The sequence below is a fragment of the Sorex araneus genome, chromosome 2 (genome assembly GCF_027595985.1).
Source record: "Sorex araneus isolate mSorAra2 chromosome 2, mSorAra2.pri, whole genome shotgun sequence".
NCBI classification, from domain to species: domain Eukaryota; kingdom Metazoa; phylum Chordata; class Mammalia; order Eulipotyphla; family Soricidae; genus Sorex; species Sorex araneus.
The window spans coordinates 246084366-246109041 of NC_073303.1; the positions used below are offsets into that span (position 1 = coordinate 246084366).

A 24676-nucleotide genomic window follows, 5' to 3' on the forward strand; every position below is an offset into this window, starting at 1 on the left:
CGCTCAAGTCGACTCTAAAATAGCTCCTGCCGACGGGTCCCGTTGACGTCAGCGGACAGAGAGAGAGAAAGAGCAAGGGAGGCTTCCGGACTTTTCTCGGGAAAGACTGGCTCCGGCCCTGTCACCCCCGCTGTGAGTAATGGTTTGCGCCGATCACATAGGCGCATGCGCGGTCTATTGCGGTGTGCGCAGAGCCAACGTCTGGGGCGGGGTCAGTCATGGGGCCGGGTCAGATTGGGCGGGGCTAATAGCAGGGGCGGGGTCACGGGGTGTGACCCCCCCCCAAAAAAAAGCCAAAAAGAAAAAAGGTTAAAAATACAGTGATCCATCATCACAAATTCACTTATTCATTTGTTTTCTGGTAATTCTATCGGCCATTCTTTTAAGTTTTTTTTTTTGTTTGCTTTGCTTTTTGGGGGAGGCTGTGCCATGCTGTTTTCACTCCAGCCGCCCCAGAGGGGGGCCGGTCAGAACCCTCCCGACCCTCAGGGACCCAGCCACCGAAGCCGACTTCCACTATCCAACTGCCACCACGCTCCAGGCCGCTTTCTGGACCACCTGCAGCTGTGACACATTATGACACTTCCTACCCATTTTCCATAATTACCACACCATATTTGTTGGAGTTCAGAAAGTAGGCAACAAATCATAGAGTAATATGTATACATATCTGTCACTGTCACTGTCATCCCGTTGCTCATCTATTTGTTTGAGCGGACACCAGTAACGTCTCTCATTGAGAGATTTATTGTTACTGTTTTTGGCATATCCAATACGCCATGGGAAGCTTGCCAGGCTCTGCCGTGCAGGCGAGATACTCTCGGTAGCTTGCTGGGCTCCCCGAGAGGGGCGGAATAATCGAACACAGGTTGGCCGCATGAAAAGCGAACGCCCTACTCGCTGTGCTATCGCTTCAGCCCCTATTTGAATTTTTTACGTAGTTTAAGATCACATTACAATCACTCACTACAAATTGACTTTTATTGATTTATTTTCTGGTTAATTCCATTTACTAGGAAGTTATGCTTGTTGTATTCCTGGCAAGGGCGCAGCTGGCGGAGGCAGGGACTGGGGACAGGACGCTGGTAGAGGGAAGGGGCCCTGGTGGTGGGGATGATGTTGCAACACTGTATGCCTGAAACAAGTCTGAAACGAACAGCTTTGGATTTTGGTGTTTCTGTTTTGTTTTCTGTTTTATTTTGTTTCTAATGGCACACCAGGCAGTGATCAGGGCTGACTCCTGGTTCTGTGTTCAGGGATCACTCCTGGGTGCTGGGATCAAACCCGGGCCCACTGTGTGCAAGGCAAATACCCTCCCTGCTGTCCTATTGCTCCAGCCCCTATTATGAACAACTTGTAAATCATTGAGTTTTAATAAAAATGTCACTGTCACTGTCATCCCGTTGCTCATTGATTTGCTCGAGCGGGCACCAGTAATGTCTCCATTGTGAGATTTGTTGTTACTGTCTTTGGCATATCAAATACGCTACAGGTAGCTTGCCAGGCTCTGGCATGCAGGTGGGAAACTCTCGGTAGCTTGCCGGGCTCTCCTAGAGGGGCGGAAGAATCGAACCCGGGTTGGCTGCATGCAAGGCAAATAAAACGCCTTGGGGGCTGGAGTGATAGCATAGCGGGTAGGGCGTTTGCCTTGCACGCGGCCGACCCGGGTTCAAATCCCAGCATCCCATATGGTCCCCTGAGCACCGCCAGGAGTAATTCCTGAGTGCAGAGCCAGGAGTAACCCCTGTGCATCGCCAGGTGTGACCCAAAAACCAAAAAAAAAAAAAAAAAAAAAAAAAAAACCAAACAAAACGCCTTACCCGCTGGGCTGCCGCTCCAGCCCTAATAAAAATGAATAAAAAATATTTTTTAAAGAAAAAGAGAAGTGGGGGTGAGGAGAGGAGAGACAGGATTGGGTTCAGGTGCTCATGCTACATGGCCACTCTGCTTCCAACCTCCCAGCACTGCATGTCTGTCCTCCCACCCCCCCATCACTGACAGTGACCCCAAGTACCAGCTGCTGTGGCCTAAAATAGCAAGAAATGGGCTGGAGTGATAGTATGGTCCCCCGAGCACCGCCAGCACTAATTCCTGAGTGCAGAACCAGGAATAACCCCGAGCATTGCCAGCGTGACCCAAAAAGGAAAAAATTTAAAAAACCAAATAAAAATAACAAGAAAAGTAAATTGGTGGTGGGCGGGCGTGGTTGCTGGAGAGATAGTTCAAAGGTCAGGAGAGGGGAATGTGCTTGTGAAAGCCCCAGATCCACCCCTGCACCCCACCGAGCCCGGCACTGCCAACCTTTCTCTCTGACCCCTGTCACAGCTTGCAAAAAGCCTGAAAAAGGGGGCCAGAGCAATAGTACAGCAGGGAGGGCGTTTGCCTGGCAAGCGGCTGATACAAGTTCAATCCCCGGCATCCCATAGGATCCCCTAGGCACCGCCAGGAGTAATTCCTGAGTGCGGAGCCAGGAATAACCCCCGAGCATCACTGGGTGTGACTCAAAAAGAAAAAAAAAAAAGCCTGAAAAAACAGGATCAAGTGAAGTGCAGAAGGGAAAGTGCTTGCCTTGCATGTGGCTGCCCAGGATTGATCTCCCCTGGCCCTCCCTCAGGTGACCCCTGCATGCAGAGCCAGGAGTCAGCCCTGAGTATCGCTAGGCGTGGCCCCAAACGCAAAAGGGAAAAAACCATGTGTGTGGGCGGGGGGGGGGGGGGGGTTGGCGGCGGGTTCCCTAGTCCGAGATGCTTGAGGCTGACTCCTGGCTCTGCACTCGGGGCTCAGGGACCTCAACAGGTGCTGGGATCAGAGCCGGGTCAGTGTGTGCAGGACAAGCACCCCCTGTCTGCTGGCCTATCGCTCCGGCCTCAGAGCTTCTATTTTTTTTTCCGGGGTGGGGTCACACCTGGCGATGCACAGGGGGTCACTCCTGGCTCATGCACCCAGGAATTAACTCCTGGCAGTGCTCAGGGGACCCTGTGGGACGCTGGGAATCGAACCCGGGTCCGCCACGTGCAAGGCAAACACCCTCCCCGCTGTGCTATCGCTCCAGCCCCAAAGTTTCGATTTTCAATGCCAGTTTGATCATGACTGACCACTCCCGTTCTTGCTGCAGCCCCCCCTGAACCCGGACCGAGAACAGAAGGTTAGTCGGCTCTCTTCCCTGCCGGAGGATGCCCGGGTGCACCCCACTCCGGAAATGCTCTTCCACGCCCTGGTTTCCGCTGCTTGCCGAATCCTGGGCCGGTTAGTTGCCAAGAACCTAGAGATGATGGTGCAGAGAGAGAGCTCAAGCCTGCAGTGTTCCCCCATCTGATGCCAACCCCCAGAGGGCTGGCCTCAGGGGTCCCCAGTGCTGCATCCTCCAGCCCTCACTGTGAGCCACAGGCTGGGCAGCCAAGAATTGTTGAACGTGGGGCTGGAGCGATAGCACAGCGGGTAGGGTGTTTGCCTTACACACGGGCGACCCAGGTTTGATTCCCAGCATCCCATATGGTCCCCTGAGCACTGAGTGCAGAGCCAGGAGTAACCCCTGTGCATCGCCGGGTGTGACCCAAAAAGAAAAAAAAAAAAGAAGAATTGTTGAGTGTGGCCCCAAACACTGTAGGGGAAGGACCTCTGATTGGTGCTACGGCCAGTGCTTACTTGGCCAAGGCTGGCTCGGTGCTTGGGACCCCGTGGGGCTGCTGCTGACTCCTGATTTTGGGGGGAAGCATAGGCAGCAAGGCGCAGGAATCACTCCCAGGTCTGTGCTCAGGGATCGCTCCTGGGGCACTCGGGGAGTCCTCTGGGATGCTGGGGATCGAACCCAGGCCGGCCACATACAGAGCAGGTACCCCACTCGCTGTGGTGTCGCTCCAGCACTCTTTGCCCTGAGCTTTCTTAGGGCTCATTGTGATGGCAGCTTTGCGGGGCAGGCTCGGCCAAGAGCGTGTTGTGAGCTACAAGTCGGGGTGCGGGGCTGAGATTTAGTCAGGGCTGGTAGATACTCGGAGAAAAGAGGGAGAGAGGGAGGGAGGGAGGAAGGAAGGAAGGAAGGAAGGAAGGAAGGAAGGAAGGAAGGAAGGAAGGAAGGAAGGAAGGAAGAAAAAGAAAGAAAGAAAGAAAGAAAGAAAGAAAGAAAGAAAGAAAGAAAGAAAGAAAGAAAGAAAGAAAGAAAGAAAGAAAGAAAGAAAGAGGGAGGGAAGGAAGGAAGCCTGGGGCCTGGCTCTGCACTCAGGAATTACTCCTGGCAGTGCTCGGAGACCCTATGGGATGCTGGGAATCGAACCCGAGTCGGCCACATGCAAGGCAAACGCCCTCCCCGCTGTGCTATCGCTCCAGCCCCCAACCCCCCACAGCTTATTTTTGCACAGACCAGCTGTGCTCAGGGTTCGCTGCCCCCAGACCCCCACCCGCAGGTTGTCGGTTCTGTGAGGCTTGTTTGATTTCTATGAATGTGTCTTTTGGGAGGGTCACATACTGGTGGTGCTTAGGGACCCTCACAGGAGTCAGGGTCCCAAAATAGAGCCGGCTGTACGCGAGACACCCCTTACCCCTGCTGCTCCCTGGCACCTTGTCGGTCTGTGAGGGGCTGTACCTGGATTGTGGGGGATGGACCCTGGGGGCTGGCATGGAGCCCCAGGCCCTTGCTACCTGCCCGGCCTGGGACTCTCCTTTGGGTTTGGCTGGGGCCACACCCAGCTGAGCTCAGGGCTGACTACTAGCCGCGCCCAGGGGACCCTGTGGGGTGCCGGGTAGGCTGTGCTCTCGCTCTGGCCCCGGCGGCTGACCCCAGACCCAGGTTCGTGTGTTTGTTTGTCAGGAGCCCGGCCCAGGCACTGTTTACTGTAGAACTGGGACCGCCCCCCACAAGCAGTGGGCCATGAGATAGTCTCGGGGTGCAGGAAGCAGATAGTGTGCGTGTGTCCGAGGCCCGGGCTCCACCCCAGACCTGGGGGCACCGATAGCAGAGGAGATGCACACCCCCATACTCCCACATGCCCCCTTGCTCGGGGAGGGGGCGCAAGTCCAAAGTTGGGGAGACCTTGATGGCATCAAGGCAGGGTCTTTCCCATGTCCTTAGGCCTGTGTGCCCCCTCCCCACCGCTGCTGCCTCTTCCCAATCGCCTCTGCTGCCCGATTCCCCTCTCTGCAGCATTTGTTTTGGGGTCCACCTAGTCTAGTCTAACCTGCACTAAACGGGCTCCAGCAGTAAAGACCCAGTCTTCGACCTTCTGGGTAGATCGGGGTCCGAAGGGGCGTGCTGCACTGCCGCAAGACACCATTGGAGCTCCACCCCCCCTTTTTTTTGGTGCCCAAACCCGGGAATGAACCAGAGACATGTTTTCTTGTTTCTGGGCCACACCCAGCAGTGCCCAGGGCTTACCTCTGGCTCTGCGCTTGGGAATCACTCCGGGAGGGGCACCTATAGGTACCGCATGCAAGGCAAACGCCCTCTCCGCTGTACCGTCGCCCCAGCCCCTCAGCCCGCTCTTTATCATCATTGCAGCACCAGAGGGCACTGTCCAGGGGTGAGCCTCCTTGCACAGAGAGACTAAGGCAGGACGGACCGAGTCACTGAGGCCACCCGTTCTTGGAGACTTGGGAAAGATGCAGAGAGGCGCTTTTTTTGTTTTCCACTCAGCCATTTTCTGGGCTCACTCCTGGCTCTGCACTCAAGAATCACCAGGCGGAACTTGGTGGTGGCGGTGCGGGGGATCCTTTAGGGGCCCTGTGAGGTGCGGGGGATCGAACCTGGGTCAGCCTTGTGCGAGGCAAGAGCCCTCCGCCCACTGTATATATATCCGGCCTGAGATGATTCTGAGGGTTTTCTTTGGTGTAGGGGCAGCGCCGGCTGTTGCTCCGCGGCTACTTCCCAGCGCAGTGTTGAGGGATGGCTCCTGGCAGGGGGCCACATGGTGCTGGGGATCAAATCCCCTGCTTCTGCCAAGAAAGTGTGCGCTCCAGCCCTCGGAGCCAGGTCCCTGTGCCCACTGTACTCCCACTGTACTGCCCAGAAGCCACGCCCACCCGAAGCCACGCCCATCAGATAACCACGCCCGCCAAGGACACAGTCTGGGAAAGTCTACCACAAGGCCACACCCATGCAAAGCCACGCCCATAACCTGTGCCTCTTGGCTTTTGCATGAGTGGGAGCTGCACTAAGGAGCCCCGGAGATGTTTCCACAGCTTTGCATGCGGGAGCTTAACCCCAGATGTATCTGCATGCTGTTACGAAGGCCGGGGGCTGGAGAGATAATGCAGGGGTTAGCATTGGCCGTGCATGTGGCTGATCCAGGTTGGACCGTAGGCAACCCATAGGGTCCCCCTGAGCAGTGCGAGGAGTGATCCCTCAGTGCAGGTTTGTGTGTGCCCTCGTGTGTATATGTGTTTCGTGCAGGTGTGTGTGTGTGTGTGTGTGTGTGCGTGCACGTGTATGCTTGTGTGTGTACACACGGGATGTGTGGTCACCTGTTTGTGTGTACATGTGTATGTGTGCATGTGTGAGGTTGTGCGTGCACATGTGTATGTGTGCATGTGTATGTGTGCCCATGTTCATGTGTTTGCATATGTTTGTGTATGCACTGTGCATGTGTATATGTGTGCCCATGTATATTTGTGCATGTGCACGCTTGCATATATGTATGCACGTGTATGTGTGTGTGTTTCTGGGTGACTTCACACCAGAATAGTTGGGAGCACTGCAGCACCCACATAATGCCATCGTGAGGGACATCCATGGCCTAATCCCCCAAGACTCGGGAACAAATGATTTTACAACGTTTTAAAAAAAATCTTACAGGCTGGAGCCATAGTATGGCCGGTTTGATCCCCAGCATCCCATAGGGTCCCTAAGAACTGCCAGGAACGATCCCTGAGCAAAGAGCCAGGAGTAACCTTGAGCACTGCTGGGCGTGGCCTCAAAACAAAACCAAAATTAAATAAATAATTTTTTTAAAACCCAAAGATCGTAAGGGGCAGAAGCAGTAGGACAGCAGGTATGGCTCTTGCCTTGCTCACAGTCCACCCACCCAGGTTTAATCCCCGGCACCAAATAGGGTCCCCTAAGCCCCACCAAGCCCAGAGCCAGGTGTCAACCCTAAGCACTAAGCACCTCAGGGTATGGCCCCCCCAAAAAACAAAAACACCCAAAACTGTCTCCACTCAACCTCCTTCAGTCATGCAGTGCAGCACGGGGAAAGGGTCCCCAAACACCTCAGCTTCATTCATTTCATGCCACCCCCAGCAGTGCTCAGGGTCACTTACTGTGGTGTTTTGGGGACCCAGAAGGGTCAGCCCTGGAAGCCACTCACTCTCCAGGATGGGATGCTCCCAAATGGTGCTCAGGAGAGTCAGTGGTCAGTATGAGGACCCAAGGACGTGGTGCTATGTGCGCTGAGGGCGCCCAGTCACCCCAGGGATGCTGGGGTTCTCCGGTGTCACAGCTGAGGGTGCCCGGGCACAGGGCTGGAAGTGCGCCCTAGCCACTGTCCTGTCTCTCCGCACTCTCGCCTTCTACTGTCCCCAGTGGTTCCAGGGTTGGCCAGGCTGAGGCCGGAGGCTGCAGGGACTGATGCCCCCCTGGGGCCAGATGAAGTGACAGTCCCTGCGAGCCCCTGCTGTCTCTGGAAAATGCCAGGCCTCGGGCCCAAGTGAGAGCACAGCGGGGAGGGTGCTTGCCTTGTATGCAACCTAACAGGGTTCGATCCCTGACACCCCATAGGGTCTTCCAAGCACCTCCAGGAATGACCCCCAAGTGCAGAGGCAGGAGTCAACCCTGACACAGCCAGATGTGGCCCCAAAAAGCCAAGCAGAAAAAAAAAAGAAAGAAAAGGTTCTTTTTTGGGTCAGAGTGAGTGCCTTGCACATGGCTGACCCAGGTTCGATCCCCAGCATCCCAGGAGGTCCCTGGAGCACTGCCAGGAATGATTCCTGAGTGCACAGCCAGGAGTAACCCCTGAGCATCAGCAGGTGTGGCCCCGAAACCAAAACCAAACAAACACCAAATCATTCTACTTGGCGCCACCTCAGAGCTCCGGCGAGGTAAACAGGAGACTGGTGTTTACTGAATCTGGGCCAAGACCTACCGGAGGAGATCAGTCACACAGCTGCAGGGGCAGATAAGCCCGCAGGAGTTTGTCACTTCAGGGATGTTTGTCTCCTCCTGTGCTGGGGCAACCCCGGGCTGTCCCCCAGAATCTTTACCCTGGGGTTCATACATGCCAGGACCAGTGTCCTGCCTCTGGGATGCCCCTCAGCCTGTTCAGGATTTTCAGTGATGGGGACCAGAGATATAGGGCAGCAGGGCGGCCTCCTGTCTTGCACATGGCCAGCCTGCGTACACTCCCCGGCGTCCCAAGGAGTCCCCTGGGCCTCGCCAGGAGATTCCTGAGCGCAGAGCCGTGAGTCAGCCCTGAGCATGGCTGGGTGTGGCCCCAAATCAAAACCAAAAGTTTGGGGTGTTGGAAATAGTCTCTGTCAAGCACCTCCCTCTGTGGAAGGTGACTCTGAAACCTGGCTCCTTTGGCTTCCTCGTATTCTTTTTAGTCTGGGGGCCCACACCCAGCAGTGCTCAATGCTAACTCCTGGCTCTGTGCTCTGGGATCACTCCTGGCAGAACTAAGGGGAGCCTACAGGGTGCCGGGGATTGAATCGGGGTCAAAAACCATCCCCGCTGTCCTATGGGTTCAGCCCCTGTCCTTTGTTCATAAATGGTGGGTTGTGGTACCACCCCCTGACTCTGGTCACTTTTAGAATATGTTGGTCACCCAGGAAGAAAGCCCCAGGGGGCTGTTGGGCTTTTTTCTTCCTGCTGCAGATCCTGGCAGCTCAGAGGGCCAAGGACCAGAACGGGGTGTCCTCACAGACTCCTGAGGCCATCAGACAGCACAGACCCTGCCGACACTGGGTGTCCTTTTCATCAGTGCAATGGGGGGCCGCTTCCTAACCCCTAAATCTCGGGAGCTGTGTTCTCAGGCTGAGACCAAGGTCCCACTTTTCTTTTCTTTTTTTTGCTTTTTGGGTCATACCTGGAGATGCACAGGAGTTACTCCTGGCTCTGCACTCAGGAATTACTCCTGGGGGTGCTCAGGGGACCCTATGGGATGCTGAGAATCGAACCCAGGTCGGCCATGTGCAAGGCAAACGCCCTCCCCAATGAGTCCCGCTTTTCAAGGAGAGAGAAGTGTCAGCTCCAAGTGGTGTCAACCCACCACTCATGAGTCCCTGCAATTTGCGGCTCCGTGCACCTTCTGGAGAGAACTGTGCTAACGAAACTAGTCAGAGGGAGAGGGGCAAACACAGAATGCTCTCATAAGCGGGATAAAAAGGATCAAAATGTTGGGCCAGGTAGACAGTACAGCGGGGAAGGGCATTTGCCCTGCACACGGCTAACCTGGGATTGACACTGGCCTCCCGCATCCCATAGCGTCCCCTGAGTATCGCCAAAACAGCATCAACAACAAACACTCCAAAGGCAACAGAAACTGGCCAGAGAACTCGTCTTTATTAGAAAGATCACCACAGGTCGGGGAAGGAGGAATAGGACGGAGTGGGGAGGTCGGTGGGGATGGGAGGACACCCTGGGGTGGAGGGAAGTGGACACTGGTAGAGGGTGTGGTGATCAAAGGTGTACGCATGAGACCATAATAGATCACTGTAGCACTGTCCTCCCATTGTTCATTGATTTGCCCAAGTGGGCACCAATAACGTTTCCATTGTGAGACCTGTTGTTACTGTTTTTGGCATATCCAAGATGCCGCGGGGAGCTTGCCAGGCTCTGCCGTGCGGGCGGGATACTCTCGGTAGCTTGCCGGGCTCTCTGAGAGGGATGGAGGAATCGAACCCGGGTCGGCCGCGTGCAAGACAAACGTCCTACCCGCTGTGCTATTTATTGCTCAGCCCGTGAAACCATAGTATCTAAAATAATATTTTGTTATCTGGGGGCCACACCCGGGGGTGCTCAGGGCTTACTCCTGGCTCTGCACTGACCCCTGAGCATCACCAGATGTGCCCCCCCACCAAGAAAAAACGAATGAGGGCGAGCACAGGCGTACCCATGAAGGTCAGTGGGGTTTGCACGCCTGCAGGTGCACCTGCGGCGGGGCCTCACCGCGCCCGTCCTCGGTGGCCATGGCCCTCCCGGAGCGGGCTCCTGACCCGCGGCGGCCGACGCGGCGGGAGGCTCGCAGGTCCCCTCCCGGCCGCCGTCGCCCTGGGGGAACGCGCGGCGGCCGCGCTTCCTGTATTCTTTCGAATCGCTGGTGACGTCAGGCCCTCCCGAGATGCCCGCGGCGCGCAGGCGCAGCGGCGCGCGAGGGCGTGTCCCGGAAGGTGTGTGGGGCGGGGCGCGCACACAACGCGCCGGCGCGGGGGGCGTGGCCGGCGGCGGGGGGCGTGGCCGGCGACGGCGGAGCAGGAGCGCCGCCATATTTCGGTTCGCGGAGCCCCCGGAGCGCCAGCGGCGGCCGCGGCCCGAGCTGACGGAGCGTCGGGCGGGCGTCCGGGCGGAGGTGGCAGCGGGGCGGCGCCCACACCGGCCGGGCCGGCGCAGCCAGCGGACGCCGTGAGCGAGCCAGGTGAGGCGGCGGCCGCCGCGGCCTCCCGCGGACCCGCCCCCCCACTCCTGCGTCCGCGTCGCGACCCCCCAGCCGGGCGGGGCCTGGCCGCGGCGGCGACACCCCCGGCCCCAGAGGGGGCGCCCCCCCGACCCGAGAAACGGAGCTGGCGGCCGGGGCTGCCAGTGCGCTGCCGAGCCCGGCATCCCCCCCTGGGACCCCACCCCGGCCCGTGAACGCGGCCCCCGCCCCCCGCGCCCAGCCGGGCCCAGGGTGACCTCAGCAGACGCCACCCGCGCTCCCTGCACCCCGCGACCTCCCCGCCGCGCCGGGGACCCCCAGGAGACGGGGGTCAGCGCCCTCCGGAGGGAGCTCGGGCCCACGCCCTAATCTCTGCCTGTCACTCCGGGCGTGCCTGCGCCCGGCCCCCCGGGAGCGGCGGGGACTGGGACCCACCTGGGACCCGGGGAGCCCGAAGCCCCTGGAGCGGTGTGTCCCCACCCCACCTCCCGGGTCTAGCGCCGCCCCCAGCGCGCACCCCAGCAGCGGGCACCGAGACCCGTGACCCCCCCTCACTGGTCCAGCATTGTCGGGGCGCGTCCCCCCCACCCGTGCTGGTGTCCAGCCCGTACCCGCCTGTTTTGTCCTCTCCCCCCCTCCGCCCCCAGGCCGCCGTGATTACCTCATGCTCAGTGGACGCACCTGCCTGGCCCCGCCCCGGCCCGCTGGGCCCCCCAGGATGGAGGGGTCTGTTTGCTGGGGGCTCTGCGGGGGAGTCGGGGGGCGGGAGTTCGTTATTGTTCCCCAGCCGACCTGACTCTGCGCTGGGCGGGTTTCCTGGGGGGGCGTCGCCGACCCCCCTGCGGGCACGGATGCTCAGGCCTGGGGCCCTGGGGGGTGCCCAGAGCCCCACGGAAAGGGTCTTGGCCAGTGGATGGAGGGCGTCCCAGGTGGGCCCTTCCCTGCTCACAGCCCAGACTTGGGGGGGGTAGGGGGGCGCGGGGATGCACCTCCGTGTCACAGAAAGCCAGCACTGGATGGGCGTGACCCGACCCCCAGCCCCCTTACCCCAGTCTCTGCCATCCCAGGCCCCCTGTCCTGTCAGCACCCCCACGTCCCCCTGCGCTCCTGCTCCCTGAGGCTGACCTGGTTTGGGGACCCCCACCCCGCCCCAGGCCGTGTGTGGCGCTGGCCCCATCTTCCTGTTCCTTTGCCCCGCCATTCGCCGGGTTATGCAGCTGGTATTGCTGTAGTTCCAGAACCTTCCTTGGACCCCCCCGAGCAGCTTGGTCCACCTGGGTGGTCAGTCTCCTCCCCAGCCCTGACCCCAGACTCCCACTTCCGGTCAGCAGAGGGAGGTGCCCCTTCTGGATGTTTCCATCCCTGGCCGCCACCCTGGGGGCCTTGGCGGGTGGGTTCCAGGACTGTCCGTGTGAGGTGGGGGCCCGGGCCCCATTTTCTAAGGGGGGGTGCTTGTGTTGGGGGCCACACCTGCAGGTGCCCAGGACTTCCTCTGGTCTATGCTCAGGTGCCACTCCCGGTGGGCTCGGGGGACCCTCGGGGGCCGGGGATGGCCCCTGCGTCGGCCTGCGTGAGGCAGATCCTGGCGCTCTGGCCCCATCGTGAGTGTTTGGACAGAGCTGCCCGGCACAGCGCCCCTCCCAGTGCTCCGCCCCCTGGGTTCCCCGGGCCCCTCACTGCTGGAGCCCAGGGGCTCGTGGGCCTGTGCTCTGGTCCCCCCGGCATCATTTGCTCAGACTGAACCCCCGCATGTGCCCTGCACACCCCGGCCCTGCCCTCCCTCACCACTCACCCCTGCCCTTCTGGCGAGTCCCACGTGGGTGGGGCCGGCTGTCGTCTGAGCCACTCGGACCATCCTGGGAGCTGGGGCGCGTGTCCCCATGGGAGGGGAGATCCACAGCGCCCCGAGAATGACCAGTGCCCAGAAGCGGTGCGGGGGTGGACTCCCCAGCGAATGAGGGCTGCGGCCGGCCGTGTCTCTGACGCCCCCTCCCAGGAGCAGAGAGCCCCGCGCCCCTGCGGGCCCTCCCGCAGCCCCTCCCGCGCCCACGGGGCTCCTCTGCCTGCCGGCTGCGCCCCCTGCTGGCCCTGCTGGGTCCCCGGCTCCGGGCTTCCCCAGCCCGCATGGCCCCCGCGCCCCTCTAGGCTGGGGTCCCCCCTCACCGGCGCCGTCCTGACCCAGGAATGTGGCCTCAGCCACGCTGATGAGCACAGCTCCAAGGAGAGGCGCTCTTGGGGTCCCGGGGCCTGGAGTGGCCTCCGGGGCTGCAGAGGCTGCCCCCCATCCCCGTCTCTCCTCTGCCCCGCCCCACTGGAATCCCCACCCCCACCTCAGCCTGTGTCAGCGGCCTCCTTCGAGGGACGGTGCCAGGACCCCTGCTCTGATGACCCCGCCCCATGTCCCGCCGTTGCCCAGTGACCCCTGGACTGGGGTGGGGGCAGGAGTGGGACATTGTGGGGTCTCGCCACTGTGCACTGGGCCAGTCTTCGGGGCCCTGGACGTGCCCCTGCCTCTCCCTGCCCCTGTGGCCACCCCCAGGCCCTGGTGCCGACGTGACAAGGCAGTGCTGTGCCGTCCCCTGCCGCGTCCAGAGCTGGGGGCCGGAGGGCAGTGGGGGGCACGTTCTCCCTTGGGCAGGCCACTTCTGAGGAGTCTCTGGCTCCAGGGTGGACCCCACATTCTCCCCACACTGCTTGGACCCGGGCAGGGTCAGACGGGGGTCGGGGGCACCCTCCAGGCTCCTGGCGCCAAGCCCCCTCCCCAGTGCGCTCAGCACTCACCAGGGCCGATTCGGGTGGGGGCAGCAGGTGGGTTCCACGGGCCGATCCACAGCTTCTGCCGCCCTGGGGGCTTCTGCCCAGGGCGGGGCCACACCCTACCTGATGGGGGCTGGAGTCCAGGGCATCCCCCGCTCCTGGGACCCCCTTGCTCCGCCCGCTACAGCAGTTCAGGGCCCTGTGCTTCCGGGAGCCGGGGGGCCACACAACTTGGGGTGCAGGCCTGTCGGCGCTCCCCATCTGCTGCATGTCGCCCTTGAGGGTCCCCCGGCCCTACCAGTGTGGCTTGGAGGTCCCCAGCACCCTGGGGCAGCATAGCGCTGACCTCCAGCTGGGTGGGCTGGGAATGGCTGGGTGTAGGCCCCCGGGACCCCTAGATCAGCGAGACTTCATAAAGAATGGGAGCACCCCGCAGGGAGCTGGGGCCCATCCCCTCTGCTGTCCCTGTCCCGAAGCTGGGCCCGTCCCCTCTCCCTGTCCCTGTCCATGAGCTGGGCCTGTCCCCTCTCCCTTTCCGGGCAGCTGGGCTCTCGGAGCTGCACAGGCCCCTGAGGACACCAGTGAGGGGCCCCTCCACCGTGGCCCACCTGGGCTGGTGTGGGGTCATCAGGGCATTGATGGGCACCTCCCTGGGCTGCGCCCTAACGTGGCACTCCTTGACCCTCTCCCCAGCAGTGAAGCCTTCTGTGGCCCCCAAGACCCGCCCGTGGTCCTCCCAGCATGGTGCCTATGTCCATCTGCAGTGAGGCCCCGGGTCTGAGGCAGCCTCCCCGAGAAGGTGGGCTTCCTGCACCCAGGCCCCTGCAGCAGGAAGCACTCCCCTCCAGGGCCCGCTGGGGGCCCTTGGCGCCAATGGGGGACTTGGACCCCCCTGCTTCCCCATCTGCAGGACGCCCCTCGGGCCCCCCACACTGTTGTGGCGTCCTGAGCCAGGCATCAGGCTCGCTGGGGACATGTTGGGGCGAGACACATGGCGGGTGTCTCAGGAGCCCCCTGAGCAGGGGGGCCGGAGCCAAGGGCTGTGGGGGCCAACCTGGATCTCTCCTCTCGCCCAGGCTGACTTGGGGCGCCCAGGGGGCGGGCGGGCCTGCCCGACGCCATGGACCAGGACTACGAGCGGCGCCTGCTCCGGCAGATTGTCATCCAGAACGAGAACACCGTGCCGGGTGTGAGTGCCCGCGTGAGTGTGCCCGCGTGAGTGTGCGTGCCCGCGGTGTGATTGCTCACAGGTGTGAGTGCCTCTGTGCGTGTGCGTGCCTGTGGGTGCGCATGCTGGCATGAGTGTATGTGCCCATCAGTTTGAGTGCCCATGTGAGTGCCCATGCGCGTACCCGTCATTGTGAGTGCCCATGAGTGTGTGTGAGTGTGAATGCCTCAGTGCCCATGTGGGTGCCCATGTGAGTGAGTACCCGTGAGTGAGAGTGTGAGAAACCATGAGTGTGAGTACCCGTGAGTGTGAGTGAGTACGTGTGAGTGTGAGTACCCATGAGTGAGTGAGTGTGAGAAACCATGAGTGTGAGTACCTGTGAGTGTGAGTACCCGTGAGTGAGTGTGAGTACTGTGAGTGTGAGTGCCATGAGTGAGTGTGGGTCCTCCCGAGGCCCATGTGGGACCCAGGCGTGAGTGGCAGTGCGGGGCTAGACCGGGTGCTGCCTGGTGCCCGCCCCGCCCAGCCTGTGCTGCCACCTGCAGGTGGCGGAGATGAGGCGCACCCTGACCCCTGCCAACTCGCCCGTGTCCTCCCCAAGCAAGCACGGGGACCGCTTCATCCCCTCCCGGGCTGGCGCCAACTGGAGTGTGAACTTCCACAGGATCAATGTGAGGAGCCTGGGGGCCGGGGGTGCACGGCGGGGTGGGGCGCAGGGGGTCAGGGTGCAGGGGATCGCGATCCATGGGGGTCCAGGCACAGGGGGCTCGGGATGCAGGAAATCAAGACGCAGGGGGGTTGGGGTGCAGGGAGCTGGGGCACGGGGGTCAGCACAGGGAATCAGGGGTCGGGGTGCAGGGGGTTGGGGCGCAGGGGGCCGGGCTGCTCCAACCCTCCCCCCCACAGGAGAACGAGAAGTCTCCGAGCCAGAACCGCAAGGCCAAGGACGCCACATCTGACAATGGCAAAGGTCAGGAGCCGGGTGACCCCGGGGTCCCAGTCCCACCCCGCAGGCCTGCCCGGCCTCACCCGCGTGTCGGTGCCCGCAGACGGCCTGGCCTACTCGGCGCTGCTGAAGAACGAGCTTCTGGGCGCAGGCATCGAGAAGGTGCAGGACCCGCAGACCGAGGACCGCAGGCTGCAGCCCTCCACGCCCGAGAAGAAGGGGCTGTTCACGGTGAGCCGAGACGCAGCCGTGTCCCCTCCCTCCCCCCCCCCCCCCCCCCGCAGCCTGCCTGGGGGATGGGGACGGGGTCCTGGAGGCGGAGCCTCGGCCCCTGCTGACTTGGTCCCCCCACCCCACAGTACTCTCTCAGCGCCAAGCGCTCCTCCCCCGATGACGGCAATGATGTGTCTCCCTACTCCTTGTCCCCTGTCAGCAACAAAAGGTGAGGCCCGGAGTCCTCATGCTGTCCTACTTGGCATGTGGGAGTCAGCCTGGGGAGGGCACCCAGGAGGGCTTCCTGGAGGAGGTGCCAGGTGGGGTTTGGAGCCCAGTAGCAGCCTGTGCCTGAGGGTGAAGGGCCTGGAAGGCTTGGGGAGCAGACGGGTAAGTTAGGGCTGACCCTGGCCTCCATCGCTGCAGTCAGAAGCTGCTGCGGTCGCCACGGAAACCCACCCGGAAGATCTCTAAGATCCCCTTCAAGGTGCTGGACGCGCCCGAGCTGCAGGACGATTTCTACCTCAACCTGGTGGACTGGTCCTCCCTGAACGTGCTCAGTGTCGGGCTGGGCACCTGCGTGTACCTGTGGAGTGCCTGCACCAGCCAGGTGTGTGTACTGTGTGTCCCCGTGCGTATACCCGTGTATGATCATGTGTGCTCTGTGTGTCACCCCTGTGTGCACACTCTTGGTGCATGTGTGCGACTGTCCGTATGCATGTGTGTCTGTCCGCGTGTACGCGTGACTGCCTGTGTGTACCTGTGTGTACCCGTGTTCATCTGTGTTCCCATGCCTGCCCATTTGTGTGTGCGACACGTGTGCCATGGGCATGGTGCCTGTGGAGCAGGTGCCCACTGCGGGTGTGAGGAGTCGTGTGCTGTGACTTTCCTGGGGCTGCCAGCGCCCGGCTGGGGGGCCTGAGCTGCGAGGGGGCGTCCCGGAGTGAGCTGCTGGGGCCCACAGAAGAGGGGGGCACTGTGGGCTGGACAGGTCCCTGGGGGCCTCTCCAAGGACGACCCCTCAGCCTCCCTCCCAGGTGGTCCCCGTGACCCCCAGAGTGTCCCAGACCTGTCCCTCCCCTGCCCCATGGCCCAGGCCCAGGGGAGAAGGTGCTGGCGGCAGAGAGAAGGCGAGGCAGATGGGGGGGAGGGGAGTGGATGACGGGTGGGGATGCCGGAAGGGGGAGCAGGTGACTGATGTGATCTGGTTGGTTCACACTGGCTGCTCCCTCCCCCAGGTGACACGGCTCTGTGACCTCTCCGTGGAAGGGGACTCCGTGACTTCCGTGGGCTGGTCTGAGCGGGTCAGTACTCGGGGACAGACGAGCAGGGCTGGGGCTGCAGCGATAGTGCAGGGGTGAAGGTGGCTGTCCTGTGCATGGCCAACTGGGTTTGCTCCCTGGCACCTCCTCAGTTCCTCCGGGCCCCGCCAGGGATGTAGAGCCAGGCGGCAGCCCTGGCCCTCCGACCTCCTGTGGCTGCAGTCAGGAGCTGCTGCGGTCGCCACGGAAACCCACCCAGAAACAAACAGCAGCAAACCCAAAACCACCTTCAGTGCAGGGCAGGTGGTGTGACAGTCCCAGTCAGGGAGCAGTGTGGGGCAGGCTGGGCCGGTCCCCTCCTGTGCCCTGAACCCCCTTGCTTGGCCTTAGGGAAACCTGGTGGCCGTGGGCACACACAAAGGCTTCGTGCAGATCTGGGATGCAGCCGCAGGGAAGAAGCTGTCGGTGCTGGAAGGGCACACGGCGCGCGTAGGTGAGCTGGGCGCCAGGGGGTGCCCCCAGCCCGGCTGTCGCCTGGCCCACCCTCACTCGTGCCTTGGCCCGCATCTTGCTCCCAGCCAGGCTTATACCCCCGCCCCCAGCCTCTTTCACGCTCTAGGCCCCGCCCCAGGCTCATAGCCCCGCCCCTAGCCTCCCTCCTGCTTTAGGCCCTGCCCCCAGGCTCCCTCATGCTCCAGGCCCCGCCCCAAACTCATAGCCCCGACCCCAGGCTCCCTCTTGGCCCAGGCCCCGCCCCTGCCCCGCCTCGAGGCCATGGCCTTCCCTGCGGCAGGTGCGCTGGCCTGGAACGCGGAGCAGCTGTCCTCCGGGAGCCGGGACCGCCTGATACTGCAGCGGGACGTGCGCACCCCGCCCCTGCAGGCCGAGCGGCGGCTGCAAGGCCACCGGCAGGAGGTGTGCGGCCTCAAGTGGTCCACGGACCACCAGCTCCTGGCCTCCGGGGGCAATGACAACAAGGTAGGCGGGCGCCCCTGCGGGTAGGGGCTTGAGGGACTAGAGGGCCGCAGTGGCCCCCAAGCGGGGGCTCACAGTCGTGCCCGCCGCCCCACCCCCAGCTGCTGGTCTGGAACCACTCGAGCCTGAGCCCCGTGCAGCAGTACACAGAGCACCTGGCGGCCGTGAAGGCCATCGCCTGGTCCCCGCACCAGCACGGGCTGCTGGCGTCGGGCGGGGGCACCGCGGACCGCTGCATCCGCTTCTGGAACACCCTGACGGGGCAGCCGCTGCAGTGCATCGACACTGGCTCCCAGGTCTGCAACCTGGCCTGGTCCAAGCACGCCAACGAGCTGGTGAGTGCCGCTGCCGGGGGGTGCGCGGGCGCGGGCGGCGCTGCGGGGGGAGCCCAGGCTGCCATGTCTGTGCCTGCAGGTGAGCACGCATGGCTACTCACAGAACCAGATCCTGGTGTGGAAGTACCCCTCGCTCACGCAGGTGGCCAAGCTCACCGGCCACTCCTACCGCGTCCTCTACCTGGTAAGTGGGCCCGGCTGGGGCGCCCGTGCCAGGCCTGGAGTAGGTGGTGGTCTCCTGCGTCAGATACCACACCTGTGCAGGCACACGCCCACGTCACACCTGTACACACGCCCAATATGTCACACATTTCCACGACCACACATGTGCACATACCCAGACGTCACAGACGTGTGTGTGTTACAGCAGACTCGTCCCACACGTGTGTGCCCACCCATGTCACATCATACGTCTGCACACCCACACGTTACATAAGTCTGCACATGACACACTGTTCATACATGTTCATGCACACACATGTAGGCACATACATTGTGTGTATCCCATGCAGGCATGTGCACACGTGTGCAGCAGCACAGATAATCCGTGTCTGGGCCCCAGGCCATCTCTCGGGGTTTGCCTGTCAGTGGTTGCTCGGGACAGGCTGGCCCCCGCGGGGACCCCTCCTCAGTGCCCCTGCCGCCCCGCAGGCCATGTCCCCCGACGGAGAGGCCATCGTCACGGGTGCTGGGGACGAGACGCTGAGGTTCTGGAATGTCTTCAGCAAAACCCGCTCCACAAAGGTAAAGGGGGTCGGTATCAGCCCCCCCTACCCCGCCCCGCCCGCCGCCCCCCGCCTGCCCCCTGCTCAGTGCCGCCCTGTCCCGCCCGGTCCCGCAGGAGTCCGTGTCCGTCCTCAACCTCTTCACACGCATCCGGTAGAGGCGGCGCCCGCCGGCCCAGGGCCCCAATGCTCATTAAAGTCTCATTCTCAACCCTCTGGGCCGCTGCTTGGGGCGGGCTGGGCGGACCCCCGGAGCTGCCAGCCTGCCAGCCAGCCAGCGGACAGCACGCCTCGGGGACAGCAGGGCCGGGCGCCCACCTGGCCGAGTCAGCCGGAACTGCTGAGTCCGACTCGTGGATGGATCCGCCTGCCCAGCCCCCGGCCGCCCGCGCTGGGACCCCCAGGAGCCTGAAGGGGAGGGGAGCGGGGGCCCCCCGCGGTGCTCCTGGGCTCCCCGCAGCCGGTCCCGACCCTCCGCCCTGTGGCCGGCGGCGCGGCCCCTGGCCCCGGGCGCGTGCATGTGTACATATGTATCTGTGAGCCGAGTCCTCTGTCCTCCCGGCGGCCCGAGGGGCCCAGTGTGCCCAGGCCGTGGCCCTCGGCGCCGCCGTCGTGTCCTTTGTTTGAGTCTCTTGTGTGGGGGTCCCGCGGGGGGAGGGGCTGCCCCCTGCCCGCCCCCTCCCCGAGCCGGCCGCCTCGCGTCTCGCCATTAAACTCCGCCGTGGGGCCAGCCCGGGACAGCTGTCCGCCTGTGTCTGCTCCTTGGCGGGAGCGGCAGCAGGGCTCCGTGCGAGGGCAGAGGGCCCCCCGTTGGGGGGGGGCCTGGGTATGGGGGGCCCTGCCCAGTGGCCTCCCGGGTGCCCCCCCCGGGGTCCTAGGCCCGAGTGAGCGTGTCCGAGGGCCCCGTGCCATGGTGGGTTTGATGAAGGGCCGGGGTGAAGCTGCAGGAGCCCCGGGGGGGCCCCGGGAAGGGAGTTGGGGGCCCGGCCCGGCCTTCTCCTCTGAGTGCCGGTGCCGCAGACCAGGCCCAGGCTGGCACGGTCCTGGGGCAGGACAGGCCTGCGGGGGGTGGGGTCTGTGGGGACCCCCAGGCCGCCAGCGCCTGCGCAGCCCTGCCTGGCCTGTCTCTCCACTGTGCTCGCACCAGGCTCGTCCCAGCCTGACTCTCCTGTGTGGCCTTTTTTTTCTTTGGCTTGTGGGGTCACCCCCAACAATTCTCAGGGTTTGCTGCCAGCTCTGCACTCAGGAATCCTGGCGATGCTCAGGGAAACTTACAGGATGCCAGAGCTCAAGCCCAGGTGGGCAGCATGCAAGGCCCGCGCCCTCCCGGCTGTCCTGTGGCTCCGGCCCCGCTGTTTTGCATCTTGGTACTGAAGCAAAATAGCTTTTCTGAGCGAAACTTTTGAAGACTCGAGGAGAGAGTGTTCAGAAGAGCCGGCTCCTGCAGAGCGGACAGCGCACCAGAGTCGGGAGCACCTGGCACGTCCTGTCCGAGGGTCTCCTCTGCGCTAGTTCCCACAGGGAGGGCCCCTCGGGGTCCTGAGCACTCTCTCTGGCTGCAGGGGACTGGATGGATCTGGGCTGTGTCCCCATTCCTCACTGCAGGGAAGCCCGGGGGTCTGGAGGCCCTGGGTTCAGGACACTGGGGGCCTTTGTCACTGTCAACGATGGCCGGGCCCTGGCGCCACCCACCCCCAGGGCACCCAGAGGCAGACATGCAGCGCCTGGGGCTGCCCGGCCCTTCGTGCCCCTGGGCACCCTCAGAACGTGGGGCGGTGGGGTGTGGGTTGCCCGTAACAGGAAACATTTCTCAGTGCCTCGGTCACAGACATCTCAAAGGGGGTTCAGAACTTTTCTTGCTCAGAGCGAAGAGAACAACAACAAAAAAGAACGTTACCGGGGCTGGAGCGATAGCACAGCGGTTAGGGCGTTTGCCTTGCACGTGGCCGACCCGGGTTCTAATCCCAGCATCCCATATGGTCCCCTGAGCACCGCCAGGAGTAATTCCTGAGTGAAGACCCAGGAGTAACCCCTGTGCATCGCCAGGTGTGACCCAAAAACCAAAAAAAAAAAAAAGGAACGTTACCTTGCCCGTTCCAGTAAGGGTCAATCCTCTGTGCCCCACAAGATCTGAAGGCGGGAATCGAACCCAGGTTTCTCAAGTGAAAGGCATGCACCCTCAAGGTGCATTACCACTGCATGCCTGAAGCTGCGTGCTTGACCCTTAATGACCCAATGCCTGACATTGAAGTAAACCAAGGGAGGAAATTTCTAGAGAAATGCCCCTGGGGAGCAACGGAAATTCCCCACAGCGCCGTCTTGTGGCGTTTTGGCAGAACTGCCGCGGCCCGACTTTCCCAGGCTTAAGATTTCCAGTCATTTTCTTTGCTTCAGTGTTCATTGTGGGGTCACACTAAGGATCGAGCGCACAGCCTAGGGCCATGGATCGAAAACTGAGCGGGGGCGGGGAGGCCACTTCCTTTGTATGGGGCGATCCGGGTTCTATCCCTGCACCCCATACGTTCCCCCAGGCACTGTTAAGTAGTGATTCCTGAGTGCAGGGACAGGGGTAACACCCGTATATCGCCGGATGTGGCTGCCGAAACACAAACAAAAGCCTTTCACGGAGGATTCCTTCACGCCAAACTGGGGGATGCCGAGCTGAGTCTGGCTCCCACCACCTTCCTCCACGGAAAACCGCGAAGGTGTGGGGACCCCCAGGACAGGAACCGTTCGCGAAAGGGGGCTGAGAGGGAGAGACTCTACTGCGGGCAAAGCACGTGCCACGCTGCTGGGTTCAATCCCGACACCCGGGTCGCCCCACGCGAGGCAAGCGCCCTGGATGCTCGGCTGCCCTGCACGGACTGAGGCGGCCGGCTTGCTCCTAGTGACCCGCAGGTTACCATGGAAGCAAACCCGAGGGCTGGAAATCTTTAGGCAGGAGTCGGGCCACGGCTCTTCCGCCCATGCACCGCGAGAGGGCGCCGTGGGGCGTTTCCGCGCCTCCCAGGGACGTTTCTATAAGAAATGTCCATTCCTGGTCCTGACCTCCCTCCACAACCCGCTATAACTCCCAGGACCCTCGGAATTTCTGCATAAGAAAACAAAGTATTTCTGCACAGTGGAGCCGCGTCCTCGCCCCTCTCCTTAGTCCACTGTGCTGACTGGCCAAGCGAGTGCCTCTGGCTTCTTTATCTGGGGTGTGGGCTGTGGGTGGCCGCAACAGTTTCTCCAGGATCTCAGGGGAATTACATGGTGCTTCAGATGAAACCCGGGGTGAGCACAGAAGACAGTTGTGCCTTCCCGCAGTGCGAGCTCTCCACACCGGCCCATTCTTACAGGTCTCCAGCCCCATCATCCTCACAACCCCACACTCCGCATTGCTGAGGGTACCATCTTCCTTCCGGAGAGAGTTTTGGGGTTTCTATACACATGAGAAGTCCCAAGTCCTCTGTTTTCTGTGGAGGAGGGTGGCAGAGGCCAGACTTAACTCCGTCATCTCCAAAAGTTGGGGGAAAGTACCTAGCATCAGAGACATCAGGAGTGGGTGGAAAAGAATTTTGATTCAGGGGCTGGAGCGATAGTACAGCGGGGAGGGCGTTTGCCTTACGCGCGGCTGACCCGGGTTCGATTCCCAGCATCCCATATGGTCCCCCGAGCAGCGCCAGGAGTGATTCCTGAGTGCAGAGCCAGGAATCAGCCCTGAGCATCACCGGGTGTGACCCAAAAAGCAAAAAAAAAGAATTTTGATTTAAACAGTAATAATGACCCTAAGTCCAGGAAATCTCCATTCCCGAAATTCTAAGTCCACCACTCTGCCAAGGATTTGTTTTTTTATTTGGCACTTTGGTGTGGGCCGCGCGGTGCTGGGCACCCTTATGAGTACTTGGGATTGAACCTAGTCGGCCATGAACAGAAGGCTTTTTGTGGCGGCGGTGGCTGTTCTTTTCGCTCTGAGCAAGAAAATTCTGACCCTACTTTGCTCTGTCTGTGACCCAGCCCTTTGGAGAGGTTTCCTGTTATAGTCAACCCCACATGCCATCACCCCACGTTCGGGGGGTGCCCCAACCCTTTTCTACAATGAAGAGTGGGCATGGATACAACAAGATACAGCTCAGGAGGCTGGATCGATAGCACAACGGGTAGGGCGTTTGCCTTGCACGCGGCCAACCCGGGTTCAATTCCCAGCATCCCATATGGTCCCTGAGCACCACCAGGAGTAATTCCTTAGTGCAGAGCCAGGAGTAACCCCTGTGCATCACCGGGTATGACCCAAAAAGCAAAAAAAAAGAAAAAGATATAGCTCAGAATCCCCCAATTGGGGTGAGGGATCTGCCATCATGGTACTGAGGCTGTTTTGGTTTCCTTTTGTTTGTTCGTGGTCTGGGGGCCACAAACCCAGCAAAGCTCAGGGTTCTCTTGGCTCTGCACTCAGGAATCACTCCGGCATGATGGTGGGACTATATGGGGAGCCAAAAAAAGAACCAGAGTCCTGTGACTGCAAGGCAGCACTAACCACTCTGCTCCCGCTGCAGCAATCCAATCGGCTTGCTTGATCCTTAATGACCCTATACCTAACATTGAAGCAAAGAAAAGGGCTGGAAATCTTAAGTGTGGGAAAATCGAGCCGCGGAAGTTTCCGTTAATCGCCACGAGATGGCGCTGTGGGCGTTTCCGTCCCTCCCCAGGCCCGTTTCTCTAAGAATTTTCCACCCTTGTCTTTGCTTCAGTGTTAAGTATGGGGTCATTAAGGATCAAGCAAGCCGCTTCCACAGGCACAGCGGTAGGAGAGCCCTGCGGTTGCTCGTCATTCACTCGAATGACCAGGGTTCAATTCCCTCCTTCAGAACTTTGTGGGGTACATAGCTGAATCTCCTCAGGGGGTCGAGTTGGTTGCTCCAGCTTTGTCTCTAGACCTCAGGGGTGCAGAGGATTGAACCTGGCGTGGAACAAGCAAGGCAAAGTCATTTATATTTTGTTCTCTTCACTCTGAATGAGAAAACTTCTAAAGCCACTTTGCTATGTCTGTGAATGATCCATTTAGAAACATATCCTGTAATGGGCAACCCACACCCCATCACCCCACGTTCAGAGGGTGAACCTCTTCTACAAGGTAGAGCAGCATGGATACAGCAAGATACAGCTCAGAAATCGCCACGCTGGGGTGAGGGAATCCTCCAATAAGGGACTGAGGCTATTTTGGTTTCCTTTGGTTTGTTCATGGTTTGGGGGCCACAAACCCAGCAACACTCAGGGGTTCTCCTGGCTCTGCACTCAGGAATCACTCCAGCATGATGGTGGGACTGTATGGAAAGCCAAAGAACCAGGGTCCTGTGACTGCAAGCCAAGAGCTCTAACCACTCTGCTCCCGCTGCAGCGACCCAAGCGGCTTGCTTGATCCTTAATGACCCTATACTTAACATTGAAGCCAAGAAAAGGGCTGGAAATCTTAAGCGTGGGAAAAGTCGGGCCGCGGCAGTTCAACTAGATTGCCACGAGATGGCGCTGTGGGCGTTTCCATCCCTCCCCAGGTCCGTTTCTCTAAGAATTTTCCACCCTTGTGCTTGCTTCAGTGTTAAGTATGGGGTCATTAAGGATCAAGCAAGCCGCTTCCACAGGTGCAGCAGTAGGAGAGTCGTGCGGTTGCTTGTTATTCACTCGAGTGACCAAGGTTCGATTCCTGCCTTCAGATTTTTGTGGGGTACATAGCTGAATCTCCTCGGGGGGTTCGGGCGG

General features: G+C 61.2%; 1 protein-coding gene across 3 annotated transcripts; it reads left to right on the plus strand.

Annotated features, from left to right (window-relative positions):
* On the plus strand, positions 1-19686 carry FZR1 (fizzy and cell division cycle 20 related 1). 3 transcript variants are annotated; one of them, XM_055127596.1, is made up of 14 exons: positions 1-132; positions 14393-14505; positions 15030-15155; positions 15391-15454; positions 15534-15661; positions 15790-15872; positions 16070-16253; positions 16882-16947; positions 17296-17398; positions 17699-17883; positions 17982-18215; positions 18295-18399; positions 18867-18959; positions 19057-19686. In XM_055127596.1, exons 2-14 carry the CDS (start codon positions 14437-14439, stop codon positions 19096-19098), a joined length of 1482 nt encoding a protein of 493 aa, XP_054983571.1. In that variant the 5' UTR covers positions 1-132; positions 14393-14436; the 3' UTR covers positions 19099-19686. The 3 variants fall into 3 exon arrangements, with proteins under 3 accessions (XP_054983571.1, XP_054983569.1, XP_054983570.1); XM_055127594.1 differs by lacking the exon at positions 1-132 and adding an exon at positions 10376-10559 and having other exon boundaries at positions 14393-14517; XM_055127595.1 differs by lacking the exon at positions 1-132 and adding an exon at positions 10377-10559.
* The last annotated feature ends 4990 nt before the right edge of the window (positions 19687-24676 follow it).